At 47.3% G+C, this 19,802-nt stretch overlaps 1 protein-coding gene across 3 annotated transcripts in view; it reads right to left on the bottom strand.

Annotated features, from left to right (window-relative positions):
* Positions 1–19,802, bottom strand: part of AAK1 (AP2 associated kinase 1) — a 94,658-nt gene that overhangs the window by 16,017 nt on the left and 58,839 nt on the right. The window contains exons 17-21 of one of the 3 annotated variants that reach the window (XR_001413834.1): positions 19,028–19,123; positions 6,072–6,173; positions 4,352–4,453; positions 3,466–3,576; positions 7–111 (exon numbers count right to left, since the gene is read on the bottom strand). Coding sequence is in view for 1 of the 3 variants with exons in the window: in XM_014958790.1 (XP_014814276.1) it covers positions 3,466–3,576; positions 4,352–4,453; positions 6,072–6,173; positions 19,028–19,123 (411 nt within the window). In the remaining 2 variants the exon portion in view is untranslated. The remainder of the gene's footprint in view (positions 1–6; positions 112–3,465; positions 3,577–4,351; positions 4,454–6,071; positions 6,174–19,027; positions 19,124–19,802) is intronic. The other 2 variants (XR_001413835.1, XM_014958790.1) reach the window with 2 other exon arrangements.

The following is a 19,802-nucleotide window of genomic DNA, read 5'->3' as shown; positions in this document are numbered from 1 at the left end:
GCTTACCTTGTGAATTTTTGGATATCAACACTGGAATTGGGTCAAATTCATCTTCTGTCACTTTTTCAGAGCCCTCAGGAGCATCAAAGCCTGATATCAGGTTAGTATCTTCTGCAGCGGAAAGGAGAAACAGCAAAAGGAAAAGAAGCAAAGATAGCAGAGAAAGCTGGTTAGAATTGCTAAAAAAGTGTTAGAACATCTTTACGCTTTCAGAGACGGGGTTTAGTAGCAGGAGTTTCATTTAAAGGGTGAAATAAAGTTGGTAAGTCTTTGGTAAAGAAGGTAAGAAGTAAGAAAGCCAATTAAATACAAAAGTGGAGGGGGGATGGGAGGTGGAAACAAACCAAAAAGCGAGCCAAGTCATGAGAACCAGAATAAGATTCAGCCAATCTGAAGGCTCAACCATAGTTCAAAGCTGTGGTAAAAGCCTGGGGCTTCAGTTCCCAAGGCCTGAAGGTGCTCTCTGTCAGCATCCAGGGGCTGCCAGATATTAGTACTGTTGGAGAGCGCGGTCTGGCTCTCCAGTGACCAGCTCTCAAGCACAAGGAGAAGAAAAGGGCTGGGAAAAAATAACACAGAAGAAATTCCAGTCACCTACATGAGACAAAGCCCCTGAGCTTTCACCTAGAGTAATAAAACCAGAAATGCAACATGAAGTCAGATTTTCAAGGAATTTAAGTGCCTGAAGATGTAACTGGATACCGAGAGTGATTTTCTGAAGGCCCCTAGAGCAGTTCTGTCACATAATTCCATTGATTTCAAACCACATCAGCTGCAGTTAGACACTTGGTGGGAGGCACTTCCAACAATCTCCACAGCAGATGAGCCATTTACCTGCCTTATCAGGCAATCCCATACCTTTAGGGACTTTCACACCCTCCCTGTGCATCACCATTTGTTACTTTAGACAACTAAAACTTTCAAAATCAGGTCCTCAATTACCACATGAAATATTTCTGAAAGCCCAGCAAGGACATGTACAAGGAACAGGAACGTTCCTGTTTGACTCCTGTCATGAATAACAGCTCTCTCCCCAAAGCTGACAGAGGAGCCAACAGGTTTGTGGGAGATGGTGCAAGAAGCCACTTGTGCAAACACACTGTCCTCTGGAGGATCAGACCCAGAAAAACCCCCAGGAGTTTTATAGAAGACTAGCCTATAAAAGGGTCAAAACCACAAAAACCTTTCATCTTAACAGAAAGTCTCATCTTGTCATCACTCTGTGTCTGGAGTTATTTATTTGTGGCTCCTCTCAACCTACCTGGGAGCTTTGCAAACAGGCTATTTCCATTCCAGCCCATTTATACACACAACTGCTCACAGCTCCATTTGCTCTACGAGAAGCTCCTGAAGGAGCACTGCTCAATTATGGACCATCTTTCCTAAGGAGAGAGAAAGGCTGGCAAGTGTCCCTGTTTGGGCAAAACTCCTTCAGAAGCGTTTGAGCTCCCCTCAGTGACTACATATTCCCCATCAGGAGAAGAATTCTCCCCTCTCGTGCACGCAGCTTGGGGCCGTAGTCAGCAAATGCAGATTAAGGAATCCTGAAGGCTGAGCAAAAATTCAGAGGCCAGAAAACAGCTCAGTAAAGGACAAGGGAAAGGATGTTATGGTATCCATGTGTCCATGCCCAGACCATGGCTGCTTTTCCAAGCCCTCCTGGCCCTGCTGATACCCTGCAGCTCCACAGGCTGGTTACACCCACGGACAGTAGGGTCTGCCCCACAGGGGCTTCACATCACCAGAGCCAGGACTGGCTACACAAAGCAATTGAAAAGAAAAGCCTGATCCAGATGTAGAGTTGATGACCACAGCTGTAAGAGCAGGGTTTGAAACGGTGGCAGAAATGAATGTTGGAAGATTTTAATATCTTGGCCCCCCACCCCACCAACAGAAGTCTCATTTTCCTCATCAAACGTGAGCCCTCCTCATTGCAAAGGGAGCAGCAGGGCAGCCTGGGAGAGCGGGAGTCTGTTAATTCATTTCCTCATTAAGTCACACCAACAACGTTTTGGCCTTGTTGTGTTCCAGACAGGGAGTACTAACTGCTCGACATACATTTCAAGCCATTTACTCAAAATAAAGTGGCGTGGAAGTGTATTATAGCAATGAGCAATTACAACGACTGCTTGTTTAAACCCAAAAGCTCTATGAAAAACACAAACTCATTATGAAGTGCCATCAAGTGTAAAAATTGATTACAGACTGTTTTTACAGCCATTCCTCTGAGGAGAGATCGGTTTCTGTTGCTATAGGGATACTTACCAAAGGAGCTAAGCAAAACCCATCATCAAGGGGCACCCAGCATTTGTGCTCCGGGCAATAAACAGCACAGAAACCCCGGGCTCCCCTCTCACCTGGGTGTCCGTGCACTACCCAGTGCTCACTACAGCCTTGGCTTAAGTGAGAGCCATCCACTAACATCTGGTGGTGTCCCCAGGGTACACATGAACCACTCACAACTGCTTTAGCCCCCACTGGGGATGTGCAAGAGCAGAGCAGGAAAATCCCCGTGCGAGCTGCTCTCCAGCCAATAGCTCTTTGGAACCCTCCAGTGCCCCCGCTCCAGCCACCGGCACGGAGAGGGCCCTGATTTCAGCTGGATGCTCTGCAGCTTAGGGGGGAAATCATAAAAAAAAAATAAAGCAACATCTGAGTTAGGACCAGCCTCACGCGGTCCCCTCCTCTTGCTTGTTAGTGGAAAGAGAACAGAACTCTGATCACCACATGGTATTTCCACGATTCCACTCAAGCTCAGACACTGACACTGCAAGGGCTGATCTGCAGCTCTTGGGAATCACCACACCTTTTCTGCTTCTGCCCCTCAGCTCTGGTTTTTTGTGTTGTTACGAAATCATTCCATTTTCCAGTTGGATGTTGCACTTAGACTTTCATTCCTATTTGCTGTGACACTGCAGTTTGACTCCAGAACCTTCCTCCTGATAACCTCTGGAAAGGACACAACGTTGTCCTCTAGATGAAGGAGCTCAGTCAGACGCCTCCTTTCATTTCAAAAGCCTGTGACACCAGGGATGATTATCAGGCTCCCTTCCAGAGTTAACGATGCAGCAGAAAGCCAGGTCTCGCATCCCACGTGCAAGAAGTGAGGCCCCGTGCACTCACTTCAGACCCGAAGGAGGGCTGTGCACAAACACCTGCCCTTTAAGCCCACTGCATCCCTTCTGCTGTATCCCCATCTCACAGAAGGTGCCATCTGTCTTGGCAAACCTCATCTTCACAGGCAAGCTGAATACTTTTATCTATACTTTTCCCCTTAGTACTTCAACACTCATTCCAAGTTTCACCAGCTTGGGAAGAAAACAAAACAATGGCTTGGGGGGATAGAAAAAGTAACACCACCAGAAGAGAGGTCAGAGCATCTTGTGGTGTAAACCAGTATCAGCTTCACCCAGTAAAGACTGTGTCCCAGGACTGGTCAGGTGTTAGAGACAGGGGACAGTTTACCTTTGTGAGGTTGAGTTGTGAAAGCTACGGGAGCAAACTCATCCAAGAGGTCAGCAGCAGGGTTAGAAAGCAGAGAACAGTCAAGCAGAGAGTCTTCCCCAGTGAGAGAGTCTGAATCCAGGTCACCATCCAGCACGGCAGCGTTAAACAGGACACAAACACCATTAAGCTCAAATTCTCACATTCCCCTTCCCGTCCGCTTAACACACAACCAGAGCTTCGATGCAAAGCCAGCACAAAAGCTACCACTTTTCACTCTGGAAAACATTTTTTACTGCTCTGCAGTGAGGGCAGAGGGATCCCCAACACCTTGAGCAACATCAAGCACGTTCTCTGGGGCTGGCAGCCCTCTGAAGCTGAGTGTGCAACAACAAAAGCCCCCCCGAGAGACAGGTTAAAGCAGGGGGAGAGAAGGGGATCACGGGGAGAAGGGTCCCAGGGACTCTCTGGCACAACAAAGCATGGTGCCTATTTCACAACAGACCTCTGAAAAGAGGTGGTCAAGCCCATCTCCTGCAGAAGTGGGCAGGGAAAGGCCTTCACACCCAGGAGGGACATGAATTGCTTAACACCACGGCCCGACGGAACAGACAAAAACCAGTGACTGCTCCAGATTCAAAAGCACTTCACTGGAGCAATGCCCTGGCACCCACGGGTGTGTAACGGTGGGCTGAGGGAGCACCACACCGATTCTCACAGGGAGGTGAGCAACAATGGCCTTCAAGGAACCACACAGCACCCACTTACAAAGACACACAAGCCCAGCTTACGCTGGTGGGAAAAGCAGCAGAGAAGCTCATGTTCAAGCAGACAGTGCTTTCCCATTTCCACAGCCCACACGGGTGTGATGCATCCCCCCACCCCAGCACCCCCCTGCCTCACCAACCTGTTCTGTTGGAGGCAACCGACTCAGTCTGGGACACCAGGCGTTGGGGCAACGGCGCCTCGAGGCCCGGAATGAGACTCTCAACAGCTACGTCGGGTTTTCCTTTCCAAACGCACGAGATACCAGAGCAGAGAAGAAGCCAGAGGTTAGTTTGCAAGACACAGCACAAGTAGGAACTAAGGTAGCAGTTGTCTGAATCCTTTTGTGACCCTTTAATAGGCGTCAGCTACACTGGCAACAACAGGAGGTAGAACCTAGACCAGTGCTAATTTAATCACAAGGGAAGACTGTAACACGTTAGTGTTTGCCAGGTTTGAGTTCTTCTGTGGTTTGGGCGGGTTTTTTTTGTTTGATTGGGTTATTTTATAATTTATTTTAATTTGTGCAAGCCCAATATGAAATCTCTGGAGGCTGGGATGGAAGGTCACTAACACCTGCCCTGCAGCAGGAGGCCCAGGGCTGGGCAAATGGCTACAAGCCTTTGCAAAAGCCTTTTCCAGCAAAAGGAAAACACTGACCTTTAAGGAGTCCTCTTGCATTGGAAGTAACAGATCATTAAAATACCTTCTGTGGAGCCCTTCCCATACACTTGTAAAAAGCCAAGAGGTGGGATCTTTTTTCCATCTTTAATGCCCAGCGGAGCAAGGACTGCAGTTTGGGAACTCATTGAGAACACCGGTCCCCACTGTCGTCTCATGTTGATGTTCATTACATGGATACAAAAAGGAGATGTTTACAAAGGCTGGATAGAAAGATTTGGTTTTATACAAAGCATAAAGGGGAGGTGGAGAGACACGGAAGGTAACTGTCAGTCACACCAGCCAGGTGTAACGCCCGGCAGGGTCTCCAACTCAAAGACCAGTAATGACCAAGAAGTTAGAGAACAAGGATGCACTCAAACGCTGGGACCAAAAATGGACCAACTGGCAAACCTGGGAGATTAATGAATGTCTTTGTCTGCATAGCAGTGTGTGTATCTGTGATTTGCAGGATCATTGTTTAAGAATATTCAGACAACTGCCAAAAGTTGTAAAAGGGAGAAGAAGAAAAAGTGACTTATTTCCTACCTTTTTATTCAAAGCTACAAGGTTGCAACCAGCGAGCCAGGGGACCCTGGTGGGACCTGAAACCACCACAGCAGCTGATTGCAACTCACTGCAGCCTGCAATTATTAGTCTTTAGTACATTTGGCAAAATACGATTCTGCAACACTGAGATCTTTATACTGTCCAGAGCCTGTTGCCTCTGGACTCCGGGCAGCCCAGGAGGGTTATTCTCAGCATTTGCCCCAGGTCAGAGGCAATGCCATCCTGCTGGGGGTCAGTGGAGAGCAGCAGGCTCAGTGCCTGGGCCAGGGTTACAGACAAAGTCTTTAGCAGAAGTGGAGGGATTTTTTGCATCTTCACCTTCAGTCAGCGATTAACTTTCTTCTACCAAGACCAGAAGAACACACAAGGCACAATCGTGCCATGTTATTGTGCCAAATCTTTAACTCTAGATTTTAAGTGCAAATACCCAGTCTTCACTGCTCAGAGGCTGGTCTCATGGGGAAAAGGCAGATTTGTCTCAGCATAATCCATAACTTCCCACATCATTGCATTTCACAGACATCAGTGGCTGCTTTGAGAGCCCGGGGCGGGGGGAAACAGGCAGAGTTATCATGCGGGACAAGACATGCCATGTGAGACAGAGGGAGGAGGTGCCCTGAGGTTATTTTTACCATTCACAGCGTCTGACGTGCTACCGAAGGGGTCAGCAAGAGGCAGGATATCAGGGAGCAGAAGCGCAGTCTCAGGAGATTTGAGTCCCTCAATCAGTTTTTCTGGGTTAAGCAGTAAAAGGAAAAAGGCAGGCAACAGAGAAAAGGCAAAAAAAAAAAAAAATACAAGAAAAGACAACATTAATCAGGTGCTTAGTTCAGTGGCTCAGTTCAGTGTGTCAGCCTCAGAAAAGCACCTGCACAGTTCTGTGTGCAAGTAACACTCTCACTGAGCTATCTGAGGGCAGCTATTCACCAGCTGGCCATGGTCATCCCAGACAATCGAGGGCATCCTCACCCACTGTGAGCTGCTCTCCCTGAGGAGCCACTGGAAAACAGTCTGCAGGTCTGTCACTCCTACCCAAAGCACAAAAGCTTAACGTGACCCACTGAAAAAAAATCAAATTTAGAGAGGGGGAAAGGGAAGAGAGGGGGAAAGGGAAGAGAGGGGGAAAGGGAAGAGAGGGGGAAAGGGAAGAGAGGGGGAAAGGGAAGAGAGGGGGAAAGGGAAGAGAGGGGGAAAGGGAAGAGAGGGGGAAAGGGAAGAGAGGGGGAAAGGGAAGAGAGGGGGAAAGGGAAGAGAGGGGGAAAGGGAAGAGAGGGGGAAAGGGAAGAGAGGGGGAAAGGGAAGAGAGGGGGAAAGGGAAGAGAGGGGGAAAGGGAAGAGAGGGGGAAAGGGAAGAGAGGGGGAAAGGGAAGAGAGGGGGAAAGGGAAGAGAGGGGGAAAGGGAAGAGAGGGGGAAAGGGAAGAGAGGGGGAAAGGGAAGAGAGGGGGAAAGGGAAGAGAGGGGGAAAGGGAAGAGAGGGGGAAAGGGAAGAGAGGGGGAAAGGGAAGAGAGGGGGAAAGGGAAGAGAGGGGGAAAGGGAAGAGAGGGGGAAAGGGAAGAGAGGGGGAAAGGGAAGAGAGGGGGAAAGGGAAGACCTGCAGTTTTTCCCTTCTCACCTTCCTATGTCAGGGAACTCTTTCTTGGTCTTTGTACAATGAGAAGAACCAGAAGAGATGACCAGAAGGCCAAGATGCTAGAGCGTGGTAAGCACCACCCATTCATTTGCTTACGAATGGAATACTTGCAGTCCTTGAGAGCTTAAGCAAAACCAGCAATCACTGAGGCGCTGCAGCCATCTGAACTTGCCCTTGGGTTAAACAGCTGTCTAGTTACCAATTAACTATTTCAACTCTCAGATTTCAAATCAGAGCTGTCATTCTCAGCAATACGACTCCTGTAGTTCCCACTATCCTTCATAAAGAAATTTAGCCAGTCTGGGCAAAAAGTTCTCAATTATTAATCTGGTGGATGAGTGATTTTGCAATCATACTAACCAGGTTTTCAATCATGAACTTAATTATTTAGTTTTCACCAGGGTTTCTTCACAGAACAAGATAAGGAACATTTTCAGGATTTGCTAGAAGTAACCACCTTCAGTAGAACAACACAGATAAAATCTGCTCTGCATGGACAAATCCGGCCATTTCAACTTGTCAAAATGACTGCATTTATCATCTATCACTGGAATGAGCTGTGTCTCTGCCACAGTTATACTTTACGAAACATTTACATTAAGATTTTATGTTTTGAGTTCAAAGGCTGGTGTTATTATTTATTATCCAAAGAAAACGTGACTGTAACTGCCCAAAAGCACAGGCTCTGGAATACTGCTGTATAAAAGCCTTACCACGCTGAGAAAGCCAAAGAAAAGCTGAAGCTGCACTGTTACATATACAGCAATAATACTGATCTTTTTTATTGCCCTATATAAATAATGAAATAGCCTAGCAGCTTTGGAGCTACTCATTCAAAGCAGGACAAATTCTACTCCCCACGAAAAACTTCACAAGCCAACACACAAAAGCAACCAGGTGGGGGAAGGAAACCTAAAAAGCAACCCAGGAGGCAGCTGTTCTGTCAAAGGCCTGAAGAAGGTCAACTGAAAGAAAAAAACCTGATGGAAACAGCAGTCTTGAAGGTATTGAAACCTTCTCACCCCCACGAGCAATACTCAGTTTTAAAGGTCGGATTTGCCAAAGCAAACACCCCCCTGACAGCAGAGGCACCACCTGGGCTTCTCAGCTGCACAGAGAGGGGCTTTGCAACAAAAAGAGGTGTTAACAATATCAAAAGTGGGCTAAGAAGGATGGAACCAAGTACAGCACATTGGGAAACATAACACAACACAGGAGAGACTTGAGGAGAAGAGGCCGGGGAACATGCTCAGGTCCTTTGCCCGAAGGGAAGCAGTAAGATACCAGGGAACCAGAGTACAGCTGCCAAAACCAGCGTTTCAAATCAATTAATCCAAGGTAACAAGGCACAGGACACAACTGGGGAGAAAAATTATGGATTGACTCAGAGCTGGACAGTTTCAGAGGGGGTTTGGAGTTTGTAAGCTGTGAAGTGACATGTATGTACACGGGGAATGTATGCCCATTTTAGAGATTCAGGCCCAAGATACTCACACAGAATCACAGAATGATATGGGGTTGGAAGGGACCTCTGGAGATCAGTCCAACCCCCTGCCAGAGCAGGGCCACCCAGAGCAGGTCCCACAGGAACGTGTCCAGGGGGGTTTGAATGTCTCCAGAGAAGGAGACTGCACCACCTCTCTGGGCAGCCTCTGCCAGGGCTCTGCCACCCTCACAGCAAAGAAACTCTTCCTCATGTTTACATGGAACTTACATTCAAGTTTGTGCCCGTTCCCTCTTGTCCTGTCCCTGGGCACCACTGGAAAAAGACCAGCCCCATCCTCCTGACACCCACCCTTGAAGTATTTATAGGTGTTGATCAGATCCCCCCTCAGCCTTCTCTTCTCCAGACTAAAAAGACCCAAGTCCCTCAGCCTCTCCTCATAAGAGAGATGCTCCAGGCCCCTCAGCATCTTTGTAGCCTCTGCTGTCCCCTCTCCAGCAGTTGCCTACTCCTTTCAGAGCAGACTCCTACAGAAGGTCAGCTCTTCTCAAGGCACTTGCATCCACCCAGATCTTCAAAGCAATATATACAAACCGATATATACAGTAATCATTCCTTTTATGATCCCATTTCCAAGTGTCTTCTTGAAGTATCTCTCCTTCAGCCCTACCTTTCCAAAGGGTGGGAAATGGGTTCCTCCATTTCCATTTAACACAGTGGAGCTGCCCCTTGCTCAGGTATTAGGAAGTTGCCTATTTAGCTCAGCCACACTTTTAAACACTCAGAAATCATGAGAAAAACCATGGTGGTGTTCTCCCTACACGTTCATTTTCCCTCATGTCCCCTGGGCTCAGCTGGTTTTATGCAAAGATTTACATTCAGTGTCTTATTTCGTTACTTGTCTCCTGAAATCTCCTTCTTCTTTCCTTCCCTGTTGGTGCTGACGTGCCAACACTCCCACAGGTACCCACTGCATCTCTTAGGGCAGGAGTAAAAGGAACTTTATCCCTTTTGAGTGAGGCTGAGAAGTTCAACAAAACCAAGGTGGTGTCAGGATGAATGGGAAAGAGGTACCAAAAGTAACAAAAATGAGATGCATCAGCCTGGTTTGCCTCAGCTGTTCATCTCCCTTGTGTTGCATCTTGTACTAGGAATGAGAGAAAGTAAAGGAACAGCAGTCGCTTTAAGTGGTGGGAAATCCACATTCAACGAGGAGCAATAAACGGTTAGTGAAAGCCCAATGAAACCCCCAGTTCTACACCACCTCTACCAGAGTTAGGTGTGTTCTCTTTAGCACAACATGCTTAATAAAGACACACGTGTGCTAAAGGAAGTTTTTCTGAGTCCACATTAGAGTCCAAGAACACTCCATGCCTTCACAGTGGGAAATAAACCTCTGCTTCACCACAGCTTCAGCGATGGAAGCGGTAACAAGGAGGGCATCCTCTGCACACCAGGCTGCTTCCCTGCGCACGAGCATCAGGCAGCTGCAGGGTATCTATACCCAGAACTAGAAAGAAAAAAGTCTCTTCTCATGATAGGGAACTGCATTTTGGGTCCTGCTACCCAGGGAATTCTCTAGCAGAAGTTTAATTTGAATTCCCAAGAGAAAAGCTGCTTCTCCTGCATGTGGAGCCATGGCTGAGATGGTGAGGAGCCAGCAATGCTACCTGATTTAATGAGTAAGAAATCCAGCAGTGCAAGGAGAGGGGGAACGGGGATAACTAGTCTTGCTCCAGTCACCTGTACAAACACAACAGCTCCAAGTCACACAGACACAACGCGAGCATCATCGCAGAACAGACCCCACCAATAAAGCAAGAGGCACAGAGGATGCATCTGCCATTTGCAGAAAGAGATGAAGGCTCCAGCCTCGGGCATGGACATTTCTACAACCTCCTCTCCCACCTGCCATCCCCTTCACCAAAATCTTTTCCTGGAGGAAAACCAAGAGAGAGGTTTTACCACTACAGCACCAGTTTCTTTTGACTCTCCAGGCATGTGGGCACACAAGCAGAAGGTGCATTTTAGAAGCGGCCGTGATGGCAGAGAAGATCAGTCCCAACGGGACAAGAAATAAACACATAGAAACCTTCTCTGTGCTGCAGTTTCAGGGCCCATTGAAGCTCATTTTGTGCGTGTACAGAGTGGAGACCAGAGTGTGGCAGGACAGAGCACATTCTGTATCAATCACCAAGCAATTAAATTCAGGATTATATGGCATCAGAGGTCCTTCTGCTTCAAACCCAATAGCAGGTTATCCACATGCAGACACAAGCCTGAGGATAAACAAGGTTTAGGACATGTAACCCAATATAAAGATACTTTATATTGTACAGCTCCTGAAAGGGCTCTCAGGAAGGGCTTTTATCAAACTAAAGCTGGGAAACATGTGCATTAATTGATAACTGTGCTCTGCCCCAGATGGTCTACTGAAAATCTGCCAGATGCTTTCCAGGTCACAGGGAAAGTTTGATTCAGGTTCAATGATGTGATCCTTGAGATTTCATTCTCTGTCAGGTTTTCTCCTTTGTCCATTTTCAGTGCTGACGAGGCAGCACATTCGCTATGGCTCTGCATCAGCTAATGAGGATGCTGGCTAAGTGAGGTTCATTAGCAAGTCTTAAGAAGGTGTCCAAACTTAAAATCACACGTGGGAATTAAGAAGTGCCCGATCAACCCTTTCCAGAGCTAAAGTTCAGCCACATGCTGCAGCCTTTAGACAAATGTTTCGCATTCTTCCTAAATTCCCATTTCCTCACAGTAAGAAGTTACTGATTGTTTCCCATCACAGAATAAGCAAAACATGGTGCAGGAAAAGCAAAGCAGGAGCCTACAGCTCTCAGAGGCAGCCCCAGATGGCAGTCGTTGGTAGCTTCAGAGACTGGAAAACCAAATCACTTCCTCCAGGAAGGAAAGCAAAAGCCTTTCCTCTGATTTGCACCAACATAAGGAAGTAATGCCATTTAGCATCAGCAGAATTAACTACAGATTTATTATCATGGGACAAGAAAGCAAGATCAGTCATGCGTAGATTGAGGAGCACAACTTTGAACAATCCAGTGAGAAAACTTTGACCTTTTCCTTCAGATCCCTTCTTTTCCAACACATGCACAAATGTTATTTTTGAGACTTATAATTAATTTGCGCAGACTTTGCATGTGCAGCACCCCCACTGCCAAAGACCACGAGTTGGCATGCTGCAGTCAGACCTGGCCAAACGCTTGTTAGGCAGCAAAGTAGATGCAGAAAGCATTTTAAGAAGGACTCAGATTATGAAAAAAATATAACTCAAGAGACAAGGAAGGCAAATGGGGTTTTAGTTAGAGCAGGCTATTAGAAAGAATAAAAAGATTCCTGAGAAACTTGCAAGTTAAAAGGGGAATGAAGGGCCAAAATCTGTCACAGGTGGGTAACACACTGAACAACCAAGATGCAACATCTCAAAGGCCAAGGAGCCCACCAGGCAGGCACCGCACACGGACGGACGGTACTCACTCGGGTACTGCGGAGGAATAGCAAAAAGAAAGACAACTCAATAGAGCACACAGCAGAGTTCTTTTCTTCGGATGCCAACTGAGAAAGAAAGACAAGGTTGTAAAAATCCTGCCAAGCCAAGTGTGCTGCGAGTGGGAGGGCACGTTCTCCAGGCAGGTAGGGATTAGTCCCACAGGAAGATTCCTGCCGATCCATCAGTCGAGTATTAAAGACTAAAGGGAGCCTTGCACGTTATTCAGCAAGGGAGGACTTTGACTAAACAAGGGAAGGCACTGGGCTTTCATTTTCCCAATGGAGCTTCTGTCAAATGGAATTATTTCTTATACAGCACAAATAGAAAGAGGAAAAAAAACACCCCAGCAATTAGCATGCTTTAAATACACATGCATGTGACCCTGGAAACACCATACAGAATAGTACAACATTTAACAGTGGCTCCTTAAGAGATCAAAATCAAACTATTTTAGTTCAACTTTCAAAATCTCAAATATTTGTCAAATAAAACGCCTTCAGATCAAACTCAAAACCCAGATGGAAACAACACTAGACACTATTTACACTCATTTAACTGAGATTCCAGTGGTCCAATGGCTTTGTTGCTCCAAATCATCACACCACCATATTGCACTCCCACTTAATGATATGGCAATTAATTCATCTAGTTACCAGATGAGTTCCCAAGATGTAGACTCAAATCATTAGTACACACCAATGTGTGTGCACATCTGCAGTTATTGCATCTTATGTGCCATCTTGGTAGAAATATAAGTTCTCATTAGAAATACAGTTTTTCTTTTCCAGTGGTTATAAACCCCCTGACATAGGGCACACATTATCTTAGAATTTATGGGCCTGGGGTAGAGAGAATTACGCTGATTAAAAACATTTCATCAAGCGTTTTGTGCCAAAAAATAGAAGAGCCCTCCTACGTTTGTAATAGGGGCCCTGTTAAAGCAGCTGAACTTGTGTGTTTTGACAAAGGATGTCAACAGTTTGAGCCCCAGCTCATGTTTCCAGCTGCTAGAAACTGCCAGCTTCAGCAACCTGATCTCAGCTCCTCATTTCCAGGTCTTCAAACACTGCAATAGCCTGAGCCTCACCTCCAGCTCCCTGCAGAGTCAGCCTGGAAACCCAGCTCCTAAAGGGGCACGCATTAGAGCACAACGAGAAAAATCCAGTTTAGCTTAAAACTCCTATTTTTGAAGCCAATTACATTTTGAGCAGGAGAGTGGCTATCGGGGGCACCCATTTTTGACAGTTGGCTCGAGGAATGAACGGGCCATGGGTGTGGATGCATTTTGTTCTGAAATCACACTGCAAGATCCCTGCTTCCTCAGCCCTGATAAGCATCCTCTCAGGTTAACATAAAAACACACAGGTCCATGAGTATTTGAAGGAAATAAAGGCAAAAAAATAACCCTTAAAGTGCTATTTATAAGCTTTGGAGAACTCCAACATGGCAATGACTCTCTAATAAACAATGCTGTTTGCCTTTGCATCCAATCCAGCATGTGCCCAGATGGCTCAGGTGTGCTCTCCCTGCCTGTGTTTCCTTCCCCAGCTGTGGCTGCGTGTTTATTCCTTAGCTGTGCCCACCATGGAATTTCTCTTATCTCTCTTTCTCTTCTGGCCAAGACAATGTCGCAGAGGCCGCTTGGCGTTGCTGCTGTTCTTCAAACAAATAACTACATTAAGGACACATTTGTGTCTCAGCCGCAGCTGAGATGCTCAATTATTGCAGGGAGTAAATGGCTGTGTAAATTCGCAAAGAACAATCCACTCTCTTTTGAAAGGGGGTACAAAAAGATTGACTCATTACGCCGAGACAGCATTGTACTGGGTAGTGATGGAGAGGCCACCAGCACCACCACCACCCTGCACACAGGACCCAGCCCCAAGACTCAGCGCAGTGTGATCTGAGGGGCAGTTTGTCCTCCATCCAGCTACAGGGAAGAGCTGAGCATCTCCTTCTGGGCTCTCACACCTCACAGAATCTTCATGGTTGGAAGGGACCTTTGAGATCATTGAGTCCAACCATACAAACGCACAAAAAACCCCCCAAAAAACCCAAAATCACAAAACACTACCCAACCCAACAATCTCTGGCACTAGAGCATGCCCTGAAGTGCCATGTCTACATGTTTCTTAAACAGCTCCAGGGATGGTGACTCCACCACCTCCCTGGGCAGGCTGTTCCAGTGCCTGAGCACCCTCTCAGCAAAGTCATTCTTCCCAATATCTGATCTAAACCTCCCCCGCCCCAACTTCAGACCATTTCCTCTGCTCCTGTTGTTATTCCCTTGGGAGAAGAGGCCAACCCCCACCTCTCTGCACCCTCCTTTCAGGGAGCTGTAGAGGGCAATGAGGTCTCCCCTCAGCCTCCTCTTCTCCAAACTAACCATGCCCAGTTCCCTCAGCCTCTCCTCATAGGACTTGTTCTCCAGACCCCTCCCCAGCTTGGTGGCTCTCCTCTGGACACGCTCCAGCCCTTCAATGTCCTTCTTGTAGTGAGGGGCCCAGAACTGAACACAGCCCTCGAGGTGACACCTCACCCACCCGGGGAGGTGGTCAGCCTCACTCGCTGCTGTTGCTCAAAACTTCTTGCTCGCTCTGCTGCTGAGGACCCCCACACCCACCCCCTCTTCTGCAGGTAGGGCAGCACAGGGTACCCAGGAAAACATTTATCTGGAACCAGTAAAAGACGACCTTCCCCTCACTCCATAAACCAGTCCTCAAACAATTGGAAAGGCATTTTTTTGGCAGTATCTCAGAGGGCATTTCACTGGGTCCACTCTTCACTTTCTCAAGAACATGTTTATCTGAGTTGATGCATCCAGAGTAAAGAGGAGGTATCTAAAACCTACCCCGACACTAACAGTCTCCTGTCCTCTTCAGACATCTATGTCAAACCAGCACTTGAGGATTTCAGTGTCAGCAGTTAAAGAGGGACATGGGCTTAAGCAGAAGTATCCACCTGCTCTGGGTCAAACCTCTCATTAAATACTTCTGCAGAGCAGGTTTTCAGGATCGAGTCCAAAGTCCATTCAAGCCAACAGAAATGAAGTCAAAAGAAACAAAACCTACTGCATGTAACGAGTGTGAGAACTCTAGACGTGGGACTATTCATGGAGCGAAGCCTCAATGACAAAGGGAAGAATCTGCCTTGAAGTGTCACAACTTAATTTCAGGTCTCCGGAACACCCTGTGCAAAACTCCCCATGCTCCTACAAGCTAAATTCGTGTGGATAGACATGAAGCAGCCATACATAGCAGAAAAATCACTATTCTGATCAAATACTCCATTACGACTAATCAGCAGCGAAGCCTGCAATAAGCTTATTAAGAAGAACTTGGCTCACTTTCCTACACATGCACAAGGAGAAATGTTTTCAGTATGAATATTTAATTCTCCCTTATTTTAACAGATGTTTTGCCATATTTCTACATCCCTCTTGCCAGCTCCTCTTACTGGTTACAATTCCATTAAGAATTGTGGCCAGTAGGCACTGGAGAAGGAAGAATGTACTGAAAACCATTCCACTGTCACTTGATTATTGTCCAGAGCTGGTATTTCTGTCTTCTATAGGGTGCTAAGTCACCTCTTCTCCAGAAGCACTTACTGAGAAGGTTATTACCCACAACAAATGAATGACACCCTCCTCTAAGATACCATGCATCTGCAGCACCGTGATTCACAGAAACAGAAGAGTCTGCTGGACTTGCTGCCCGAGGTTTGTCTTTACACATTGACCCGACTGCACAGAACCAAAAGTGTGATCTAACCCTACAGAGAGTGGGGGGACTCAAAGCCATATCTGTTGGATGTCACTCCACAGCAGTGTGATCCTCCACCTGAACACAGTTAGGCTGTCTGGGGATGCCCCCTATGGCTATTTGTCATGTGTTATGCATCAAAGAATCACAGAATGATACGGGGTTGGAAGGGACCTCTGGAGATCACCCAGTCCAACCCTCTGCCAGAGCAGGGCCACCCAGAGCAGGTCCCACAGGAATGTGTCCAGGCCAGTGTGAATGTCTCCAGAGAAGGAGACTCCACCACCTCCCTGGGCAGCCTCTGCCAGGGCTCTGCCACCCTCACAGCAAAGAAGTTTCTCCTCATGTTTAGGTGGAACTTCCCATGTTCAAGTTTGTGCCCGTTTCCTCTTGTCCTGTCCCTGGGCACCACTGAAAAAAGACCAGCCCCATCCTCCTGACACCCACCCTTGAAGTATTTATAAGCATTGCCCAGATCCCCCCCTCAGCCTTCTCTTCTCCAGACTAAAAAGACCCAAGTCCCTCAGCCTCTCCTCATAAGAGAGATGCTCCAGCCCTTCATCTTTTTAGCCCTCTCCAGCAGTCGCCTGTCCTTCTGGAACTGGGGAGCCCAGAACTGGTCCCAGTGCTCCAGATGGGGCCTCCCCAGGGCAGAGCAGAGGGGCAGGATAACCTCCATCTGCTGGTCATGCTCTTCTTGATGCCCCCCAGGATGCCATTGGCCTTCTTGGCCAGAAAGGCACCTTGCGGTCAGAAATCTATCACAAGAATCTGTGATAAAAAGGTTCATCTGTCCTGAGCACACAGGGGGAAGGTGGGAAAGCCCAAGGAGGTCTCTGACCAACACTCTGCCCCTTCAGGTGCCAGCACAAGGAGGGAGTTTGTGGCTTGAGCACCAAAAGCAGCTGAGCTTCACGCCAGCCCCTGAGCTCCCGCAGGCTCCAAGCGCCGACAGAACCGGCTCTGTGCCACCAACGGGGAAATGCCAGATCAAAGCTTCACTTATGCCCACACTGAAAGCCCTCCTGAACAACACTGCTCTTGTCACCAAGAGGTAAAGGCTCAGGCTTTCACTTCTGGAAGGGCCACGCACGCTCCCAGGCTATAAAAAGACAGATGTAAAATGTTTCTGAAGCAATGAGATTCACTATCAGGGTTTTCTCAGAAATAAATATATTCCAAGCAGAAAGCAAATATTTAGCAAGCCTTCAAAGAAACTCAGCTGCTTCTGCAGCTTGGATATGTGAACTGGAGATGCTGACGTACTATGAGAATAAAGCCAATTCCAGCTCTACTGACCAAGGGGCACACCTAAGGAATGCCTTTCCCATGCAAGTCAGCACCTCCCTCGTGCCCAGGATCTCCATGGGGATGCTTCCACACAGGTAGCACAGACACAGGAGAACAAAAATTACTTTATTCTGCACAACAGACGCACAGATCGAAAAGCTGAGTCCACACCCCCGATTTTTATCTTTTCTGTTGAATTTACAAGCGCAGACAACCCCTCTCGGTTTTCAAAGCTAAGGGTAACTCTGTATCTCTGGTGCTAGAAAACAGTCATAAGCTCCTGGCCTCAAATTTTATGTAAAAAAAAACAAACCAAAACCAAACCTAAATCAGAGATGGCTTCCTGCAGGGGAAGGGAACAAAGCCACATCTCCTGCATGCCCTTGCCCCCAGCTTTGGCCCCATGGAAGGGGATCCACTGGACTCAGCAGGACCAGCCACCCACGGGCAGAGGATTAGCAGAAGAAGGTTCAGCACCTGCCTGCAAAGACCCGCAGTTGGTCAGGGACAGATTTGTGGGATGAGAACCTGGCACCACAGGAACTGCAGCCAACTGCTGCTGCAGAACGTGCCAAGGGCAAGGGCTGAAAGGCCATTTCTCCGCAGCGGTTTCTGTGTTATAACAAATTTCAGGTCTCCCACAGCTCGGGCTGCGGCTGCCGCTTCTTGCGGTTGTGCTGTATCAAAATGCAGGAGGCAATAAGGAAAACAACCCCCAACCACCTTGGTGCACACCTGCACGCGTTGAGCATGCCAGCAGAGAACTAACTAGTAGTTTGGGCTGACAGACTTCAAGTCAGGAAAACCAGCCCTTCCCATAGCATTTTTTTGGAGGAGGAGGAAGAGAAGAACGAGCAGTTTTCTACCTTCTGTAGGTTCTTTTTAACTACAGCTGGGCAGGTCAGCTCCTGGTAAGAGCTCACACAAGGGAGAGCGTGTAGGTTCTGCCTCTTTGCTCAAACTGCAGCGTTTATGAGTAAAATCCCTTTTGAACCAAAACACATTTCTCATGCTCTTTGAGCATCAACCAGAAGGAAATGAATTCCACACAGTTATGGAAAAAGATATCTATTTTTTTCCTGAATTGCTTAACTTTCCATGGAGAGATGACATCTTTACAAGTCCAACCTTATGAAGCTTGGGTCCCCTACTGTCAAACCACCAGCGATCTCCAGCCTGAGCTGAGGACCAGGGCAAGAGCTGTAACAGGCACTTGTCCTCTGGGGCGAGCTGACACGAAGGGACCTGTCACACACTTTCACCAGAGAGCTTAGAGAAACTCCAAGATAAAAAACATTCCCATATTCCAAATCCCACTGATTTGCAAATAAGCTCTTAAGCACTTATATAATCTTGTGCTAAAAAGTGTTGGCTGCTGCAGTCAGAAATGTGCACACAGGAAAGACTTTTAAATCGTACTGCAAAGTAAACAGAAATAGCTACCGACTGCACTAGGAAATTTTGCCAAATCAGAAAAGGTTACATGTTAACTCGTGCCTCACATGAAGCGGGCATTTGCAATAGAACTTGGAAACCAAAGAAACACCGACTCTAAGGGGAAAGAAATATTAAAAATAATAAAACCTACAATTTCAAAGTTGGAGACCAATCTGAAAATGGCTTAGGTCAGAACAGGTAATTATGCAGTGATTATTTTGGCTTTGAATGCTGAACCTTTAAACACACCAACATTGTTGGCATTAGAAATGATACCATAACCCTGGGGTCTGCCATTAAAACGAAGAGCTCTTGTGCTCAGCACCACCCCCAGCACCACCCGGGCACTCAATGGCAGGGCACTCCACATCATCACTACCACTGAGCTCAGCAGCACCCATCAGCACCCAGCACCATTTCAGGTGTGCCTGGAAATAGAACTGGAAGACTGAGAGTTCAAAACAAGCACCAACAAGAATCTGCCCCCCCCTCCATAACCTCAGTTGTTGTTACCTGGTGTGTCGGATAACGGGAGAGGAATGAAAGGATCAGGCACAGTCAGAAGAGGAGGGCTACTGTCCAGACTCAGAATGTCTTTCGTTTTTTCAGCTGGTAACCAGGAAGAGAAAAGGCACAGTGAAACAGAGAGGACAGGAAAGCAGAAAGCATCCAGCGAAATCTCAGCACAGACACAGCTCAACATTTGAGAGCCAAAGCCAAGGCCTGACAAGAACACACACACACTCAGAACAAGTTTGTGTTGCTAGTGAAAAGAAAACCCACAAGTATTACCACATAGCTCTCCAACACAATTTAACACACAGATCTCAAAACATTCCTTGAAAGGGGAGTACTATTATCTTGCTTTACAGCAGCACAAAAGGTGAAAGGCCTTAACAAAGGGAAGGCAGGAGGCCAGCCCCCACGTGGGGCCTCTTTGTCTGAAATGAAAGATACAGCATCGTGCATCAGACAGGCTTAGGCGGGCTCATATCTAGAGGGAAAGAAAAGGGCTAGGAGTGCTCAGCTTAGTGCCAGCACTGAACTTCCAAGACACCTTCCTATGCCAAAGAGGACAGGAGAGTCAAGGGGTACATTTTAAAGACAACTACTGAAAGAACTGAATATGCTCCAGCGTCCAGAAAGCCCAGAACATGCAGATGCTTCCCAGGCTTTGCAGAAGGTACATTATAGCGGAATTTGGAGCTGCTGCTACTCAACATCACTCCACAAAGGCTGATGGAACATCATACACTGTCCACAGGGCACCAAACAGCTGGACAAACTC

The sequence above is a fragment of the Calidris pugnax genome, unplaced genomic scaffold (assembly GCF_001431845.1).
Source record: "Calidris pugnax isolate Ruff unplaced genomic scaffold, ASM143184v1 scaffold244, whole genome shotgun sequence".
Taxonomy (NCBI): domain Eukaryota; kingdom Metazoa; phylum Chordata; class Aves; order Charadriiformes; family Scolopacidae; genus Calidris; species Calidris pugnax.
This window is presented reverse-complemented; position numbering and strand designations above follow the sequence as displayed.